Source organism: Muntiacus reevesi, chromosome 10, assembly GCF_963930625.1.
Source record: "Muntiacus reevesi chromosome 10, mMunRee1.1, whole genome shotgun sequence".
In the NCBI taxonomy this organism is placed as follows: domain Eukaryota; kingdom Metazoa; phylum Chordata; class Mammalia; order Artiodactyla; family Cervidae; genus Muntiacus; species Muntiacus reevesi.
Genome location: NC_089258.1, coordinates 3,378,221 through 3,398,415, shown reverse-complemented (window position 1 = coordinate 3,398,415; position 20,195 = coordinate 3,378,221). Strand labels below are relative to the sequence as shown.

The 20,195-nt window shown below is 45.3% G+C and overlaps 1 protein-coding gene across 8 annotated transcripts in view; it reads left to right on the top strand.

The window, feature by feature from the left end:
- ENTPD4 (ectonucleoside triphosphate diphosphohydrolase 4) overlaps positions 1-14,942 on the top strand; it is a 35,791-nt gene extending 20,849 nt beyond the window's left edge. For 7 of the 8 annotated variants that reach the window (XM_065946454.1, XM_065946448.1, XM_065946453.1 and 4 more), the window contains 7 exons: positions 1,699-1,758; positions 2,037-2,191; positions 3,757-3,923; positions 6,550-6,874; positions 8,720-8,805; positions 9,653-9,814; positions 10,956-14,942. In XM_065946454.1, coding sequence (XP_065802526.1) covers positions 1,699-1,758; positions 2,037-2,191; positions 3,757-3,923; positions 6,550-6,874; positions 8,720-8,805; positions 9,653-9,814; positions 10,956-11,184 — 1,184 coding nt within the window. In that variant the 3' untranslated portion in view covers positions 11,185-14,942. The remainder of the gene's footprint in view (positions 1-1,698; positions 1,759-2,036; positions 2,192-3,756; positions 3,924-6,549; positions 6,875-8,719; positions 8,806-9,652; positions 9,815-10,955) is intronic. The other variant, XM_065946455.1, reaches the window with a different exon arrangement.
- Positions 14,943-20,195: the final 5,253 nt, after the last annotated feature.

Below are 20,195 nucleotides of genomic sequence, written 5' to 3'. Positions count from 1 at the left end.
AAAATATGCAGATCAATAAATATAGTACATCAGTAAAGTGAAAGATGAAAATCACTTCATCTCAATAGATGCAGAAAAAGCATTTGACAAAGTATATCCTTTCATGATTAAAAAAAAAAGACCCTTAATAAATTGGGTATAGAAGGAACAGACCTCAGCATAATAAAGGCCATATATGACAGACTCAGAGCTAGCATTATACTCAATGGAGAAAAACTGAAAGCATTTCCTCAAAGATCAAGAGTAAGACAAGGATGCCCACTCTTCTTACTCCTATTCAATACAATATTGAAAGTCCCAGCTAGAGCAGTTAGTTAAGGCAAAATCTTCTTGACCTGGGGATCGAACCCGGGTCTCCCGCATTGCAGGCAGACGCTTTACCGGCTGAGTCAGGTAGATCCCCTGTAGAAGGAAATGGCAGCCCACTCCAGTACTCTTACCTAGAAGATTCCATGGATGGAGGAGCCTGGTGGACTACAGTCCATGGGGTCCCAAAAAGTCGGAGACGACTGACTCTTCACTTTCACTTCACTTTCAGTGAAATTAGGGGTACCATGTGACACAGCATTTATATTTCTGGGTATATGCCCAAAGGAAATGAAAATAGAATTCTGACAAGATACATGTACTCCCATGTTTATTGAAGTGTTATTCACAATAGCCAAGATACAGCAACAACTCAGGTGTTCATCAACAGACACATTAAAGATGTGGTGCATAGACATAGTGAGATCTTATGTGACCATGAGAGAGGAGAAAGGGTAGCCTGTTATTTTTGACACGGTTGGATTGGGCACATTATACTAAGCGAGGTAAGTCAGAGAAAGACAAATGCTGTGTGATACCACTTATTTGTAGAATCTGAAGAAGTCAGAAACCAGAGTAAAATGTTGGTTACCAGGGGATGGGGGTAGGAGATAAGATTAGTGATGTTTAAGGGTAGAAACTTCTAACACTGGATAAATAAGCCATAGAGGGTTAGTGCATGGTATAGTGAATAGAGACAGTAATACTGTAATGAGTGATGATAATATTGCTACACAGGCAATCATATATAAATGTATCAAAGTAACACTGTATCACTTAAATTTACACAGTGTTACATGTCAAATTTATTCAGTTTTGAAAAGTTGGACGGGTCTTGAATTGGTGGACTCTGGAGTTTGGACTTTGTTCTGTGGATCAGTCCAGTAGAGAATAATGTCAGTTGGAATGGGAGAGTAGGAACAAGAAGGTCAATTAGATCTCTCTACCAGATTAAATAAGGGCAATAATGAAAACAGGTGAGGATCGGATGTAGAAAATGTTTTAAAAAGAGAGTGAGACCTGGGAGCTGAGTGAGAACTTGGGAGAAAGGAGTGGAAGAATCCGAGTTCACTGGTTTTTTGAACCTTGCACTTGATAGATTTAGCCTCAAAGTGAAAACTCTGTTATTTCAAAACAATCTTCAAATTTCAAAGGAACACTAGGGCCTAGGGAATTGTATTTTCAACACATGCAAATGGTTTGAAACTACAAAATTAAAAGTTGAGAGTTCTTGGAAAACCACTGGGAAAAGATAAAATACACCGGTAAAAGTGTATTTCTTCAGATAATGTTTTCACAGCTTGTCGGGGTAAAATAAATGTCTGCCCAGATTGCTGTGGTCAGAATTACATAAACTGCTTTTAGACTTCACTCTTCTTACACTGTCTTTAGGTGTCTATGCTTGGATTGGCATTAACTTTGTCCTCGGACGCTTTGAGCATATTGAAGACGGTAAGTGTTGTGTTTCCGGTGAGTGTGTCTGACTGAACCTTCTGTCTTCTTCTGTTTCGTGCAAAGTGTAGAAAAGGAGCTGAGTCTTGTGACACAGCTGGTGCGGAGGAGCAGTGTGGGAGGCAGTGCTGGCACTGAGGGAGCTTGGTCTTAGTGGGGAGGAGCAGGTTGGGGCTCCTAGACACCCTGGATCCCACCATGAAAGCAGGATGACTATTTGCAAGATCGTGCCTCCCTGCATTTGCTCCGTTCCACTGGATGTTTCTTGTTCTTTCCAGATGACGAGGCGGTCGTGGAAGTTAACATCCCTGGTAGCGAGAGCAGCGAAGCCATTCTTCGTAAAAGAACAGCTGGTATTCTAGACATGGGAGGCGTGTCAACCCAGATAGCGTACGAAGTACCCAAAACTGTAAGCTTTGCCTCCTCACAGCAGGTTATTATCTGTACAAATTTCCTTCCTTTTGGTTTGGTTTTCATTTAACATGTCTCCATCCATTTTTGTTTTGTTTTCTGAGTCTGAACACATCTTTACTGTGCTTGCCGAGGGTCCCGCCTTCTCAACCCAGGCGACAGGAGACGGGAGGAAGCCAAGGCAAACCTCCACTAAGCTGTTTGTGTTTGTTCATTGAAGTCAGCTGGTTTGTTTTCTGAACTTACGTAGAATTTTCCTTTGGTGTATATGTCAGCCACACACTTGAGTTTTTATTTCTGTTTCCAGTCACTTTTTTTCTCAGCAGGTATCCTAAAACTTAATATGATAGCATCAGATTTCTTAAGTTGTAATTGGGAAAAATTACTTTTATGTGGGGGTGGCAAGGATGTGTGGTCAGGCAGTTTCCCACTTTTCTGGTAGAGACTGAGGTTTGGATCACTGCTCTGGGTTTCTCAGCTCGTGGCTCACTCTGTCATTTATCTGCTCCCTGCCTCTGCCTCCAGCTTCCCAGCAGGCTGGGCAGCCTTGTGTAGAGTGGAGGGGCCCGGCTGGGTTCCTGAGTTGCTCTGTGTCTGCCCCTGCTCCATGCAGCTGGGGATTAGGACGGGCAGAGTGAGTGGTTGGAGAAGAGTGGAGCTGGACGAGCTTGGGCCACATTGTCACCCTGGCCTCTGATCGTGGGGCCTCATGCGAGTGCCTTCTCCAAATGTGACGCAAGTGTCTCTGACGGAGGGTTACTGCAAAACTGAGGTAGTGCATACAGTATATTCAACACCCCGCCAGACACCTTGTGTCAGCTCAGCAAACATTATTGATGTGTTTATTAAGCACCTTAGAAAAATGCTCTGTAAATTCAAGTATTAGAATTTATGTTTCCTACTTCCCATCCAGGCATGCCTCTAGAAACCATTATACTCTTGGTAAAAAGTCACGTTTTCCCCTCAAAGCAAGAAACTCAGAAAAGCAAGATTGGAAAAAAATACTGAAAAATCAGGAATAAAAATTTCCCATGGATACATCATCCAAAAAAAAAAAGTGTTTTGGTGTATTTATTTTCATTCTTTTTCTACTTCTTCATAGTTTTTAAAAATATGGGTGTTATAATCATACTGTTTGTCCAGGGTTTTGTCCTTTATTGAACAGTGCATAAGCATGTTCCTCCATAAACTGCTGCCATAATAACTCACCCCTCCCTGGAATTGTGTATTTAAGTGGCATCCAGTCTTTTCTGTCACAGAATTGCAGGGGACATGGTTGTGTGTAGAGACTCTTCAATGTTGAAGATTATTTTCACAGTGTAGAATTTCCTAAGTAGATTTACTAGATCACACTGTTAACGTCCTTTTTACAAAGTCATTTCGGTATCACAGATGTGCAGCCCACCTGAAATTTTTTAAGTCAGGGTTGTCATGTTGAAGTAGGAAAGATGCTTGGAAGGATCCTTGGGAAATGCAGGAGCAAAATGTTTGCCCCTTTTAGATGAGACTCTTTCAGGATCCCTGTTTTTAGAAGGAAGTAACTTTTTTTGCTTAAAATACTTAAGCTTGTGGCCCTTACGTCTGCAGGAAGAAGTAGCTAAGAACCTGCTGGCCGAGTTTAACTTGGGGTGTGACATTCACCAAACGGAGCATGTGTACCGTGTCTACGTGGCCACGTTTCTTGGGTTTGGTGGCAATGCCGCTCGACAGAGGTATGAAGACAGAATATTTGCCAGCACAGTTCAGAAGAACAGGTAAAGCACCTTCCACTGCTCAGCCATGACTTTGAAATCTAGGTCTGTCTTCATAGAAGACATACCCAGGCGAAGCTGGGAGCCCTCAGTCAGCAGAAGAATGTCAGTGCTGTTAGCTGTTTGCCGCCGAGCCTGCTGAGCTGGGGAAGAAATGCAAGGGCAGCAGGGTCCTGCCTCCAGCCCCAGCCTGCCAGGCTCCGAAGGGGGCTCTCGCTGTCAGACCCAGGGCTGCACTGCTGGGTCAGAGGTCTCACTCTCAGGACATTAAATACTTCTAAGCCCTGGGTGGTGCTATTCCAGACTGCCAAGTCCTGGGGAAACTCAGCACCGGGGCCACTCGGATTTCCTGGCGGCCCACAGGATGCCGTGGTGGCGTTGAGTTATGAGATGGCCTGATGTCGTGGGAAGCAGCTTGGGCGGTTATGTGGTAAATACGACCATAGGAAGGAAGTTGTTCATGAGAAAGAAATGATCCAGAAGTCAAGGTTTGTCATTTTAAGCATCTTTAGCAGTAAAACTTTTAAAAATGAGTTTATGAGGATTTCTAGTATAGAAAATATCAAAAACACCTTATCAATTTAAGTTTATTTTATGTTTAAGTATATACCAAATATTTATTTAAAATTAGTCCATTAGAACAGAAAAGCCTTTTGGATGAATTAAAAAAACTCTGAAATCTGGGCTTTTATGTAAAGAGTTATTAATTACTATGCTCTGTTTTGTTTGTTTTGATGTAACAATTTTGAGGGGAAAAGTCCTGATTTATAGAGCTAAATGATAGGGTATTTCTTTGATCAATTTGACCTTTTTGTTGTTGTTGAGGTGTAGTTGATGTACAATATTATATAAGTTTCAAATGTACAACATAGTGATTCACAGTTTTTAAAGTTTATACTCCACTTATAGTTATTATAAAATATTGACTACAATTTAATCTTAATAATCCTGTGGAGACCTAAACTTTTAAGAAAGTCCAAATCATAGCCATTTAGCTCCTCATTTTCCAGAAACTCACATGTGTGAATAGGAAAAGCAGTAAAAACTTATTCTTTGTCTGTTCTAGGTGTTAGTTGAATAGTGTTAGGTAAGAGATAGTAAGTAGTCCCAGTTTCTTTTTAAAAATGTCATAGCATACTTTGGTAAAATTATTTTTAATAATAGTCTTAAAATAGAAATATTTTATAAGTGACATTTAATTTAGAACTTGGGAAAATACCTTCTTCTGCAGCCCTAATTTTTACTAATTGGTTTTAATGTCAAGAAGGTTGTATAGTGGGCCGTGGAGTGGTACTTCCTAATTTAGATATAGAGCGAGTAAAACCTGTAGCATGAAATACACATTTAGCTCATCCTAGATTTATATAATCATTATAAATATTACTCATCACTTACTACATATGTCATGAATTGAGCCTTCAAGTGCATATTTATCTCTGCCATTAGTAATGATGATTGATTTTTTAAATTACTCAAATATTTTAAATTAATGGCAAAGACCTTAATTTGTTACATGCACGTCCATTTTGAGTTGCCCTGATCTTAGGTCAGTTGAGTGTCAGGTAAAAACTTGGCTTAATTTCAGTGACTGAATGTCAAATTCAGGTGCCCTCCTAATACTTAAACACCTTTTAGGCCCATGGGATTTCCTGGTGTCAACCAGTAACATAACTTGAACTTTTCTTTAGCGGTGAAGACACACGGTAGGATGACAGATCTGGACATTTCACTGGGAGGCAGTAAGTGTAGAGCGCTTCAGTAAGCAATGCTAAGATTTCTACAGGACTTCTCAGAGCCCATAGTACAGTAAAATTGTTACTGCCGCAGTTGGGATCAACAGTTGGTTAACTTAAAAAATTCAGTTAGGGCAGAGAATCGTAAAAATAGAATCAACCTCAAGCATTTTGTTCTAACTTGTGTATTCAGTTGCCAGTCTTTCGCTCTGGACTAAAAGCTTTTCTTAGGCTGCATCTGTCATCTCTCTGGCAGGCACAGCACCCACTCTTGATACCGTTTTGGCTATCTTTCAAGAATACCAAGGCCTTAAAGACATCTGTGAAGCAGTTTGATACTATTTTCTGTCTAGATTTTTACTGATTTTTCCAAGCTTTTTAAAATAATCTTGCTAACACCTAATTTGACACCAGTTTTCTAGCAGTTTGCCTTTATCATATTTTTCTAAGGCATCTGATCCAGCTTTCACAGGACCAGCGCCTTCTTTTTACAGTCACATTTCATCTATATATAATTAAAATGACCCGCATTTGTGGCCAAAATGGGGCTGGGAATAACACAGTGAGTGGGCGTTGGACCGCAGTGAATAGGAGACACGGAAGAGCTTACTAACTGTGTGCCCTCAACGGCCGAGGACGTCAGCCTGTCACAGGGCACAGAAAGCATCCGAGATCTGACCAGGTCGTACTGTCACTGGCCCTGGTTTAGGCGTCTGCTGTACTCAGGCGTGTGTTATGAACCTCTAGGAGGGGCTCAAGTCTGTGTTTTTCTAACTTGATTTTTCCTGAAACCCTTTTGTGTTCCGCGGGACAGAGTTTGGGAAACACTGACTTGCAGTCACTTTCTTCTTCACACAGTCTTCTGTCTTGTGATGAAGTTTCTCTTGGTCCTGTAGACTCCTGGGGAAACAGACTGGCCTGTCTCCTGACACTCCGTACCTGGACCCCTGCCTACCCCTGGACATCAAAGACGAAATCCAGCAAAACGGACAGACGCTGTACCTGCGGGGGACAGGGGACTTTGACCTATGCCGGGAGACCATCCAGCCTTTCATGAACAAAACAAACGAGACGCAAACCTCCCTCAATGGGGTCTACCAGCCTCCGATTCACTTCCAGAACAGCGAGTTCTACGGCTTCTCCGAATTCTACTACTGCACGGAAGATGTGTTACGGATGGGCGGGGACTACGACGCCGCAGCATTTACTAGAGCCGCCAAGGTAACTGTCTGGGGAGCTGGTGTAGGCAGCGCCAGGCCCAGACAGGAGCAGGACCCGGGAGATGGCAGAAGGCCAGTGGGCAGCGCCTTTACAGCCTTGGCTGGGCCTTGCTTAGGGAGAGGAACAGTCACAGCAGAAGCCACAGCAGCCCCCGTGAGCCAGTTTCTGCCCCATGGCATGGACTGCACCGCCATCATGGCTCCCACACGTAATAGTGTAATTCTGGTCCGATAGCTCCTCACAGCTTCCTGCGCTTTGCTGCCAGCACCCTTCTTCTCGTTCTCCCTGCCTCCCTGACAGCCCCCTAGGCTCCAAGCCTGGGCAGTCTCCTCCCTTGGCTGGTCTCATCTGAATTCATGGTTTGCTGCTGCCTCCCAGAAGGAGGCTCCACATGTGGCCCCGCCCAGTGCCTGTGAGCTCTCACAGCTCCAGACAGCCCCTCCTGTCTCCCCATTCTCTGCTGTGTTGTCTCGGTCATGGCATCACCAGCCCTCCAGCGCCCCTCCCCTCCCCCGTCACTCATCCATCCCTTCCCGCACACCCCGTAATAGCAGTCATTAGGCATATCATTATACGTCAGAAATACCTCTGCAGCCGCTGCTCTCCCTCCTTTCCGTCCCACGCTCTCTGTCCCAGTCCTGGACTCTCACTTGCCCCATTGCAGGAGCCTCCCTCTGGTCATCCTGCCCTGGTCTCCTTCCCATCATTCATTCTCCACGCCGCTCCCCACCTTCTGAAACCCAAGTGCAGCCACCTGGTCTCCTTTTCAGAGTCTTCAGCGTTTCCTCTTGCCTCCAGGATGAATTTCAAATACCTTAGTGTGTCCCCCCGTGCCCCCCCCCACCCTGTAGCCTCATCTCCCCCCCAGCACTTTATGCTCTGATCATGTCAGAGATGTGTTTGTCTCCCTCCCGTCAGCGCTCCCTCCCATCCTGTCTTCGGCCGTGGTGTCTCCACTGGTGACAGGTGTCCTCACGCCTCACCCGGTCTGAGCACCGCATTTCCTGTGTCCGCTGTCCTTGAGTGTCACTGCCTCTCTGAGCCTCAGGTCCTTCACCCTTTAAACAGAGGTTAGAGTAGCAGCCATGTCAAGGAGCTGTTTTAAGCATTACATTCAGAGAAGATGCTGACTCAGTGTTCAGCAAGTCTTAGCTCTTGATACATACCTCTGTACAAGTGACTTCAGGAAAAGGGGGCGCCTCTTGCCGTCTCTTGGAATCACCCCTTTGTGCCCAGGCGCTTTCCTAGTGGCTCGCATGGGAAGAATCCGCCTGCCAATGCAGGAGACTCAGGAGACCCAGGTTTGACCCCTGGGGCAGGAAGACCCTCTGGAGTAGGAAATGATTGCCCACTCCAGTATTCTTGCCTAGAGCATCCATGGACAGAGGAGCCTGTGGTCCGTGGGGTCACAAGGACTCGGACATGACTGGGCAGCTGAACCCACACACCGAGTTCCCAGAGTACCATGTAGCCATGGACCTAGGTGTTCAGTCTGAACCAGCGGAGGTACAACTTCACTCTTCCAGAAATCTTTGCCAGTCATGTGCAGTCACGGGGGGAGAAACTCCGCAGCTTTGGAAGAGGTTGGTTGTGGGCAGGGAAACTCTCTCTAACAATGATCTTGACCAAAATGTAAGATGAAAAACAAGCATTGTCCCTCTCAGCAGTGAAGATTCATGGAGTGTGTGTGTCCTGTCCTCGTGGGATACAGACATATATTAAGCTTGTGTTTCCAAATTGGAAGGATATGTTCGTTATGAATATGAATTTGGTCAACACTTTTTTTTAATGAAAAAATTTAATAAACTTTTCCTATGGATATACTTGGGATGAAATTTCTTTCAGGATTATTGTGCCACGAAGTGGTCGATCCTGCGGGAACGCTTTGACCGAGGACTGTATGCCTCTCACGCCGACCTCCACAGGCTCAAGTAAGTCATGGACAGAGAGCCCAGGGTACGTTGAAGAAACTCTGTGTCCGGTCTTGGCCCCACTCTGCCTTTGCATCCTCACTGGTCCCTGCTCTTCCGCATCTGCCCGGGGTCCTTTCAGATGGATGGCAAAGACTCACCCAAACATGTCTCGCAGTCTTGGGCTCCGTTTTGGTCTTCCTTCCAGCTGGGATTCTCCTGTGCATCTTTTGCCATTGATGCACTGCCCAGAGGTCAGAGCTGTTTTCCTCTGTCCACTCAGCCAGGCTCGGTCCCTCTCTCCGAATCTCCAGAGCCCTCATTGTGTCTCTGGCACATTTTTATCATATTCTGTTTTGTTTTATAGGTATTTGTTGCTTTTTAAAAATCCTTTGCTTAACCACAGTGGCTGTGTTATTATTTATAATGATATCATATTACTTGCTTAGCCCAGCACTTTGCAAAAAGCAAGCCTCTGATAAATATTTAACATTATAGACTATCAGAGCCAGAAAGGACCCTCCCATGTTCTCATTATATAAAAAAGAAACTGAAGTTCAAAGAAGGTCACTCTTGTTCAGTATTTATTCAGAGAGGCGTTAAATGATGGAAAGCCCAAGGGGAAAAACCTCTCATGGCCACCACGTATTATGTAGAGATCAGGTTTCATGGGCAAATCGATTTGACATGTGAAAGATGTGGGACAAGGGGTGTAAACCAAGCGAATCAGCTGGAGATGCTGATCCAGCCCTCAGAGCACCAGCCACATGCAGCCCCAGCGCCCGCGTCGGTCACAGAGGGCGAGACCGGCCACACGGGGGCATCTGGACCAGCGACTCAGTCCCCTTCACGTCTGTGCCACTTGTAGGTATCAGTGCTTCAAGTCCGCCTGGATGTTCGAGGTGTTCCACAGTGGCTTCTCGTTTCCCGTCAACTACAGAAGTTTAAAGACGGCCTTGCAAGTTTATGACAAGGAGGTTCAGTGGACCCTTGGAGCAATCCTCTACAGGACCCGCTTCTTACCTTTGAGGTAGGGCTGGGAGTTTGGTAACAAATCCAGCCGAAGGTGCTTCTCTGCACCTGAGGGATCCTGGTAGCCGTGGGTGTGGGTATTTGGGGTGTTGTTAATGCTGGCTGTGGGCAGACTGGGAGCATGGCGGGGTTGAGGGGGTGGGAAGGGGGGCGTCTGACTTGGTCTTCCGCACGGGTGCATCCTCCCCTCCCATTGTCATCAGCTGTCTGTTCCCTAGCCCCAACACAGAGGGGTCCATTTCAGGGTCCTTAACCCTTATGGCCTTGGACCCCTTCCTGAAATCTTGCTTTTAGTGCTTAATATGAATGCATAAGTTTATAGAGGAAACTGTTATATTGCAATATATTTACCTAACATTACAGAAGACAAACTTGTGGTTTGTAGTGTATGTTCTTCCTCATTAGCACCTTAGATAGTAAGACCTGGCAGCAGAATTCATACTTTCTGGAATCTCAGTGTAGTGATAGCTGTTGGTAGTATTCTGAGGCATCTGCAGAACACCCTAGTGTGATGTAAAAGATCTGTGAGTCGCACTAGGAACAGACTCACACGTCCTGCTGACACTGTAGTGGTTTTTGTCTACATTCACATTCCGTGGAAATGCTGCATTGCAGCCAGAGCCATAAATATAGATGTGTCTCCTTCCCCGTCACACTCAGACCTAGCTCTCAGTTGACCCCACATCAGAACCCTGGTTCACAAATAAGTGAGGGATTCACTGATTTTGGTTTTGTTTTTCCCTTCATTTAATCAAGCCTCTCCCAGCAGCACATTAGCTGGGTTAACAGCAGAAACTGAGAATTAGGTGTTGTGATCACAAACATGTGCTTTGATTCCACACTGGCTTCTGTGTATTAGTGAAGCACAGTTCTAACTTTCTCTGATTTTTGTTACCCAAACCCGAGTGTTAGTTACAGCTACAGACTCATGAATACACTTTCGTGTGTTTCCATGTTCATACTCAGAACCACCCTCTGCTGGGCCACATTATCCTGCGTTTTAGAGGTGAGGGAACCGGGTCTGGGAGACAGGGGACGGTTTCTGTCTGCAGAGCCGAGTCCTAAACCAGGCCCCCGTCATGTCCCTGGGCGCGGTCACCTTGCATCTCGCGTCCTGTCTGTTCTTGCTCCCGGGGCAGAGACATCCAGCAGGAGGCGTTCCGGGCCAGCCACGCGCACTGGCGCGGCTTCTCGTTTGTGTACAACCACTACCTGTTCTCCGGCTGCTTCCTGGTGGTCCTGCTCGCCATCCTCCTCTACCTGCTGCGGCTGCGGCGCATCCACCGGCGGGCCCCGCGCAGCGGCTCAGCCGCCGCCGTCTGGCTGGAGGAGGGCCTTCCGTCCCAGAAGATCGCTGGTACCTTATGAGCCGGGCTCCGAGCCCCCGGAAACTACAGGAAAAGCCATTTTCGCCTCAGGGTTTCTCCTCTTCATTCTCACTTAGTTTTGTTTTTCTTTTCCCTCTTTGTTCCTGGAAACAAAACCAAACCCCACTGTTCGCAGATTCCACTGTCCTGGAAGTACTGCGTCCAGCTCTTCTATGTACAGCTTTAAATGGAGGAGTCAGGAAAAGGGAGCATCACTTCATTTTTGCTGCGTACAATATCTGCCAAAAATTGCAATGATTTTTGGTTGTTCTCTAAGGCATATTCGATTTTAAACAGATGCACTTTGATACTGGAGGAAAACAGCAGGCTGTCCTCTGTCAGGGGAGGTAGAACCAAGGGGTGACTCTTTCACAGAACCAGAACACGTTCTCACTGGACCGATCATCCCTGTTTCTGTCTTGAAAGCTCTCACCTAAAGAGGGAGATGCTTAGTTTTATTTATTGTTCAGGGCTTTTACTGTTTCTTTGCTTTGCAGGTTTAAAAAGCCAGAACCATTTATATCCACAGTAGATAGGTATACGCACCAAGAGGTAACAGTTTTTAAAATTGACAGGAAGAGACCTGAAAAAATGTGAAAACGACCAGAGTGCTGTGTGTGTGTGAAACACCAGTGGGAGAGAGTGAGGGGGTGCAGTGCCGTCACTTTTAAAAGCACATGCTTCAGCGTCTACTGTTGCATTTCATTTCATTCAGGAGAAAAATCAGTCCCCGATACCAACCACGGGCAATTACTTCCTTTATCCCATCTTTCAGTGCCCTTGGAACACTATGTTTTTGATTGAGTTGGAAAATTCATAGTTTCACTGGTTTTAACGTTGTTAGAACTGGAGCTGGTGTCTGCCAGCTGACATGTCCGTATTTCTCATTCATTTGTGGTTATTTGATTGTGCTCTGGTTTCTTCCACTTTCAAGTTGGTATCCCTCCTGCCCTCGTATTTCAGAGACTTGGCTTGACTATTGTGGTCGAGGTGGTGCTGGCAGGGCCACTGTAAAGCCACAGGACTAAGAGAAAGAAGAATCAACTCACATTTTGAGGAAAACAAGTTTGACATTTCAAACAAAAACATAAAAAGGACAGCTGGATTGGTGTCTGTGAGATGGGTGGTTTTTCACCTATTCATTTAGTTCAGAAACTTTGGACATTCTCATGCATAGTTTTTTAGATGATGGCTGTGTGTGTGCGCGTGCGTGTGCATACACATGCATGCACGCCCCTAGACTGTTTCTTAACTCCAGAGCAGCTAAATCCATCTAGTTGGTAACAGATTTATATTTTGAGAGTCATCAGCGGCTTTTTAAAAGAATCACTGATGAGAGAAAGAATTCAGGTTCTTAAGCCCTTAATTTAGAGGAAAGTTTGGATATTCATCTTGTCTAGTAATTACTTAAAAACCTGACATACTATATGTTGATAACTTAAAAGTTTACAGATTTATGAAAGAAATGCAAATCTCTGATTCTGCTCTTCAAAGTGAATATTCTAATGATAGAAAAATTGTTGGTAGAAAGTTTGCCTCTCAGATATCAAGAAGGTTGGAGGAGCTAGATGGTGTCATAGCATCTCATGATGCTAAGAAGAGAGACTTCTTTCGGAGAGGATGGAGACAGGTATCTCTCAAAAAAATCCAGCCTCTGAAATGCTGATCTCCAGCTGTTTTAATTCCTTGGTTCCTGGTAAACAGTGTTCTTTTTCAAGACGCAGCCATACATGAGCTGTTATGAGTACCCTGGGGTAGAGAGCTGGCATGCATGCTTCTCCTTGACTTCTTAGAGGGGTTGCCCTGTGGACTGTAGGTGGCATTAGTGATGAACAAGAAGTAAGTTTACACGTTAGCTTTTCTACCACCAGCCATGTGGAGTAGTAAGGCCCTAACCTGCAGGATGAAAATTTCCCAGCACCTGGAACACGTGATTTTGCCTTTCAGATCACGGCAAGGATAAGCTAGCACAGGTACAGGTTTAAATGGGTGTAAATTAAGACCTACGGTAAACAGCCACTTTTTAGATAAAGAATGCTAATGTGGTCCAGCTCTGTATGTTGGGGAGTGCAGCGGAGACCAGCATGGAAGATCCAAGCTTGACATCTGTCTGCCAGGACCTATCTCAGTCTCCAGAAGAAGTCCCCCAGGTTAGGGTCCCAAGGCACAGTGGCCTTGTCCTTTGCACAGTTCGGAGCTGTATACCCATCAAAGAACTCCCAGCAGAGGCTTGGCAAGCCATCACCCACAGGGAAAATCTGGGAGACTCTTGAGCTTAGAATGTGTTTTCAATTTTTTTAAGGTCATTAAAGGAAAAAAAAGTAACCAGTACACACTAGAGACCACATGTGGCCGGTAGAGCCTCAGACACTTCCTCAGTGTCCCTTTACAGAGGACGCTGCGGAGCCTCCACAGACAGTCCATTCAAGAACGGACATCCAGCGCCTTCTCTCTATTCAGGGAGGTACCTGTGAGCAGCGTGAGCACAGAGAGAAGGGCCAGAGACATGACCAACTGCAGTCTGAAAACCGTTGTGGGTGCACCAGAATCCCACTTATCTTTTTCTCTTGGTTCTTTTCAAGATTGGTTTTCTAATAAACCAGGTAACATACTCCCCCCTCCCCCCACCCAATTTAAAACATGCTGTTGAGGGGGTGCGGGGGGAAGGCACTCATTCTGCCCTGTTGTGACATCTGCAGGCACGGGAGGGCCCTAATTCAGGAAGCAAAGAAATGTCAGTTAAGGGCTGGCCAAGAAGGCAGTAAAGTGTGAACGCTTTTAGTGACAGAAAGCAGGAGAAATCGGATGGGTGGGAGGGAGCTTGCTGAAAGCCTCGCAAAGAGCAGTGTTCTGTGTTAGCTCTCTGTCTGGTGGAAAGATTCCTCAAGTAAACATTCATCGTCCTACCTGTACTGCTCCTTTTTAAACCTCCAGAGAATGCTGTTGAAGATTTTATAGTCCCTGCAAGGACATCACAGTAAAAGTACAGACAGACTGATTGGTCTCAGTGGTTTTTGCACATTCTCACCCTAAACCACTGGCTCTGCGGCTCCCGACCCTGGAAGCCGGGGAGACCCCTTGCTGTGCTGTCACCGCATCTGTGCACCCAGGCAGGTCTAGAGTACCCGGTGTTTGAATCTGAAGCTCAGGCCTTCATAGGATACTTCTCCTTCTAAGAAGCATGCACCACTCAGCAAGAAACTCAGACAGGCAACTGCATTTTCCAAACTTTAAAAAAAAAATAAATCAGCTTTAGAATTTTGTGTGGTTACGTGCAATGAGTGCAGCAGAACTACCTATAAGTAAATTATTTAGTTATTTATTTCTCTTTCAGGGTTTTGTTTTTTTATGATTTTTATTGATTGTCCTCTTCCATAGTGAATGAGGTGACCAACCAAGGAGAATTCTGTGTTCTCTTACTAAGATTTTATTTCGAGGTTAGGAATTAATAAACTAAAGGAGCATCTCTAAATGTTTTTTATTTAAATGATGTTTTCCACTCAAAGAATAATTACCCTCGGGGAATTGTGCTGTTGTATCATTTTCTGTGTTTGGCAACCTCACCTTGCGACACTCCACACGGATGGGTGTTGAGAATAAAATGGAAGTTCATCTTGCGGTCCATAGATGTGTGAGCTTGCTTGCTTGTGATTTTTTAGAGAGATTTTCCTCTGATGTTTGAATCTTGTTACCCGTTAGAATGCTTAGTTGAACTTGAATCTCAATTCAGTAAAAATAAATTGTCTGAGTCTGACTACACACTCCATGCGTTTGCTGTATTTGATGCACATATAGTGAGGCTCTGCTGTGTGTGGTGGAGGGAGGGGTCCCGCTGTCCTTCAGCTGGAAACCCAAATATTTCATGAGGAGAAACATTCACCACAGTGTAATACCGTGTAAGCCATTCATCAACAATAAAGGCCATTGAAAAGCTGCTGTTTATAACATTGTCATTTTAAAGCACCCACTAACTATATCTCTGGTGGCTCAGACAGTAAAGAATCTGCAATGCAGGAGACCTGGGTTCCATCCCTGGGCCGGGAAGATCCCCTGGAGTAGGGAAAGGCAACCCACTCCAGTACTCTTGCCTGGAGAATCCCATGGACAGAGGAGCCTGGTGTGCTACAGTCCATGGGTCACAAAGAGTCAGACACGACTGAGCAACTAAAACACATATTAACTATATATATATACATAAAAGGAAAATAAATGATCAAACTTTATGTATTTTTGTCTTATAAGCAGTAAAATAATTGCTGACCTTATATGACACCATTTTGCAATTAGGTCTAAGTTTAAGCCATTGGCTTATTTCCAGAGAAGCATGAATCCCATTATTAATGCTGCCAGCAACTATTAGAAGCTGCCCTTCTTTTTCAGCTGTCTGAGAATGTCTAAATAGGGCTCTAGGAGGAAGGGCCTGAGCCATAACCTGAAAATAGATGATAAAGACAGATGGGAAGGAAGGGGACCGGCTGTTAAGAATAACAAAAATAAAAGCAGGGCAGGTTCGGGGGAGGCAGAACCAAGTGGGAATGTGTGGAGGGCAGTGAGTGCAGGGCAGGGAACCCCAGCCACTGACCACAGGAAGGAACAGTAACATTGAAACCTGCTTAAATAATTCTTGAGACAACGCAGTGAATACAGGCCTCTATGCCTGAGGATAAGCACATTAAATTATATCAAAGCCTTCTAGAGATGTCTACATTTTATTCCACTTCTTGGAAGAGAAATAAGCGCCTGTTTCCAGCAGACTGCCCTTGTTAACAGACCTGCAAGGCAACATTGGGTTTTGGTTTTTCATCTGTTTCCGTTCCCCCATCGAGTCTGGAATGCACAAGTAGATCCTCCCGCCGCCCCCCACCCCCCGAGATCCCAAAATGCCAATAGATTGCACAGAGGGGTTTGTGGTGCTGTCACTGTCCTGGGAGCTGGGAATGTCATGTCATCTGAGACAGAGGGTCTTCAAAGTCATCAAAGACACAGGAGCTTAGGAGCACCCATTCTCCCAAAGCTCAGTGTGTATAGATTGGGGCTTTGCCTGGAGCTGAGCCTCCCACCCGGAGGGAATCCTACACCCCAAGGGTCCTCTCTAGCCCCATCCTGTCTGGGAGCCTGCTGGCCCCAGGCTGTTAACAAAAGAAGGGTTGATTGAGTGGTCACGTTTTCCTTTGTTCTCTGCAAGCTCAACTCTCCCTCCTGCTTTCTGTTAGCGAATCCATTAAGGCTGACAAGAACCTGGCTGGAGGTCCAACTTCTTGGCCTTCTATCTGCGCCCATCATCTTTGATCCTGTCGGGCAGGTGGATTGCATCCGGGCTCCAGACTTCACGGCCACTTAAACATTTCTGTCAAGGGCCCCATTGTGTGTCTGAGAGCCAGACAAGAAGGCCCAGCTTTAAGACTTGCACCCTGAGGAAAACTGCTGAAACCCCCTCACAGAACAAAGGTGGGGATGGGGACAGAAGATGGACTTCTTGTTTAAACACAGACACTCAAGGGAGAGAAAAGGACTATATTTGTCTGAGAAAAGGAGAAGAGGGAAAAGTTGGTCTGTGGCCAGGTTCACCCGAAGACTGAGCACCCCCCTAATTCCCAGTGTGGGACAAACTCTTTCACTGTACTATTTCTAGAAAGTCCCAGACTGGCTCCTCTCACTGTCCTCCTGGGTTTATAATTGATAATTTTGATACCATCTTCCACCCTTTTCGTGATAGTCAGTTTTTGAAGGAGGCAACTCCGGAAGGATTAATCCTCCTCGTGCCTGTGATAACATGTGACTTAAACTGCAGGGACCAGACATAGCACTTTCTTCTAAGAGTCCATCTCCTCCTGGCACAAGCTTAATTCATTACCTAGATTTTAGATTCAAAAAGACAAACACTTAAACTTTTAATGGGCTCTACCCAACCTTGTAAAGTTTGTTATTTAGGTCATGGCAGCAAAACAGAATTTTTTGGAAGTTCCTGGCCGTTGTCCATAATGTTCAAATGACACTATCCTCTTTAGCCTTCTGTGGCCTTGTTGTCCATCGGTCTATTTGCTCCGTTCCTAAATCTCCTTGAACGTGGGTCATGAGGGGTCTTGTGTTTACTTTCTGTATTTCTATGTTTATGTCTAATCCAACAAAGAAAACCCCACACAGCACCTACTGTTTCCTAAATATTTGTAGTATAAGAAAAAAATCTGGTTTCTTTGTCAAGGCAGTAGTAACTCTTTAGGTTCCTAGGATTTGCAGTATACATATAAATCTTTTATTCAGTCTCTTTCTGGATGACAGAGTTTTATGCAAATTTAAAGCTATGTACAGTTTTAAATTTTAAAGCTTTATGTAGAAAAACTTAAGAGAAATAAATTCAAGTGTCTCCTTCCTTCTTTACCATGTAGTCTTGGAAAAAAAGGAAAAAGAATCCCTAAATTGGGTATTGAAAAGTAGAGGTAAATTAAGATGGGTGTTTTACAAATTGCAGCTTGGAGAAAATAAATTCTGTATGTGATCGTATTCTAAGCATAGCTTCAGAATTTTTTTCCTTTTAAAATTGTCCTAAAGTTGATCATCTTTTAAACCCCACCCCCAAGCACCAAATGCAAGGGGAGGGTAAGGATGGATTTAGCTCTATCAAAGATAAGAATTTCTGTTCAACAGCCATCACAGTCAAAACTAACAGGTGGCAAACCCAGAGGGTATTTGCAGTGACTAAAACTGGAAAGGGATTAATATATATTATAAAAGTTTTTTTTGGAAATCAGCAAGAAAAAGGAAATCCCAAAGAAAACTGGGCTATGGGAAGAGTTTCCTGGTGTCTGGTGGTTAGGACTCGCTGCTTTCACTGCTGTGGCCCTGGGCTCAACCCCTGGTCAGGGAACTAAGGTCTCCCAAGCCACGCGGCATGGCCAAAAAAGGAAAAAGGAAAAACAGGCTATGAGTGACCCACAGAAGGGGGAGCTGAATGACTAACAAGAAGGGAGAAACTAGACCAGGAGTCAGCAGAATTGTTCTCCAAAGGGCCAGATAGGAAATATTTTCGGTTCATAGCCCATATGAATTCTATCCAAAACTTACTTCCCTGTGCTTTTGTAGTGTGAAATGAGTCATAGGCAACAGGTAAATGAGCTTTGTATCTTTACAGAAGGTGGATGGCAGGCCAATTCCAACCAGGGACAGTATTTGCCAGCCCCTCCTCTAGACACTGCACTCTGCTGGGCATAATATTAGAGGTCATCCCACCTCTACATATCATCCTCTGCCTTTAATTTCCTTCCACTTGAGAATTACCCTTATTTCTGCTTCCTACCAACTGTTACTTAGATGTCCCACAGAACATACCTCCTCCCCCATACCTTTTTCCTCTGAGCACTTTCTGCTAACTCAGACCAGAAACCTGCATGTCATTCTAGAGTTCTTTCTTATCACCCCTTTTCTGCATGTGTGAAAGTGGAAGTGTTAGTCATCAGTCATGTCTGACTCTTAGCAACCCTATGGATTATAACCCACCAGGCTCCTCTGTCCTTGAAATTCTCCAGGCAAGAATACTGGAGTGGATTGCCATTTCCTTCTCCAGGGGATCTTCCCCCACCCAGGGATCAGACTTTGGTCTCCTGCTTTGCAGGCAGACTCTTTACCATTTGAGCCACCAGGGCAGTCCCTCTGCATGTAATAATCAACAGTCAAGTGTCAGAGTCACCATCTTCTTGGATGTCAGCTTCTAGGTGCAGCCTCGGCCTGCCTATCTGGGTAGCATCCTGTGAGAACCCCAGCGGCAGAAAGAGATTTCGCCACCTAGTGGCTGCTCTGACCCTTGTCTTTTTCTTTGAGGACCTGAACAGCCTGCCCTTCTGAAGAAGCAGTGTATCCTTTGCAACAGAATCACAAACTAAAAGAACATTTTATCACTGTAAGCCTGGAAATGTCCCGTGAAGCGTACAAAGTGAGAGAGATCTAAGTGAGAGAGATCTAAGTCCACCGTTAGTGGGAAACCAGAGGTGTGATCATGCCGCCAGCTGGCTCCCTGGGTAACTGGCTCCCTGTGTCTCCCTGGCCCCTCCTCTGGGTGTTTCCACTGCTTGCTCATTAGAGCAGAGGGTGTCCTGAGCTTATAGAGCCGAGGTCAGTCCTGGAAAGAAGGACAGACTCACTCCTCACTCTCATACCTGGGTCCTAACAGGGGTGGTGAGAAGTGAGTGGCAGATAGGGAAACACTCACTTCAGATCAACACGTTAGAATAGCAGGTAGTTTCCTGTGGCTGCCATACGGTTCCCCCGACGGCTCAGCAGTAAGAGTCTGCCTGTCAATGTGAGAGACAGAGGAGACTCGGGTTCAGTCCCTGGGAAAGGAAGATTCTCCTGGAGAAGGAAATGGCAACACCTTCCGAGTCTTCTTGCCTGGAGAATCCCATGGACAGGGGAACCTGATGGGCTATAGTCCATAGGGTTTCCAGCTTTCCAAGATCTCTCCTATAGCTACCATAGCAAAGTACCACACATTTGGGTGGCTTAAACAACAGAAATGTATGCTCTCAGTGTTTGGGAGCCCAGGAGTCCAAAGGAGGCAGTAGGGCCAGGTTCCCCACTAGAGAAGAGCCTGAGTGGGGAGCCTCCCTGCCTGACCATCTGAGTACCTGGATCCATCCAGCCTTCCAACCAGTCTATTCTTGAATCTCCTCCCTGCCCCTGCTTCCCCTGTTTATTGAGCCCGTATGCTTCCTTCTGTGACTAAGGAAGCTCAAGTTCATAAGCCTGCAATTTCCACTTGCAATTGAAAGACCACTGATGACCGTAGGAGCTTCCCTATGCTAGGCCACGTTTCACAGGCTGAGGGCACGGTCCTCCCCCAAGACTCGCCTCACTTCAGACACTAGCTCCAGGTTCCAGGGTCCCCAGGCCTCTACATTTCTGACCAACTGGGTACAAACTTGAGGGTTCTCGTGATACCCTCAGGTTTGAGAATTCTATAGAATGACTCACAGAACTCCTTAGTTAGCAGTTACAGTTTCACTATAAAGGATACAAATC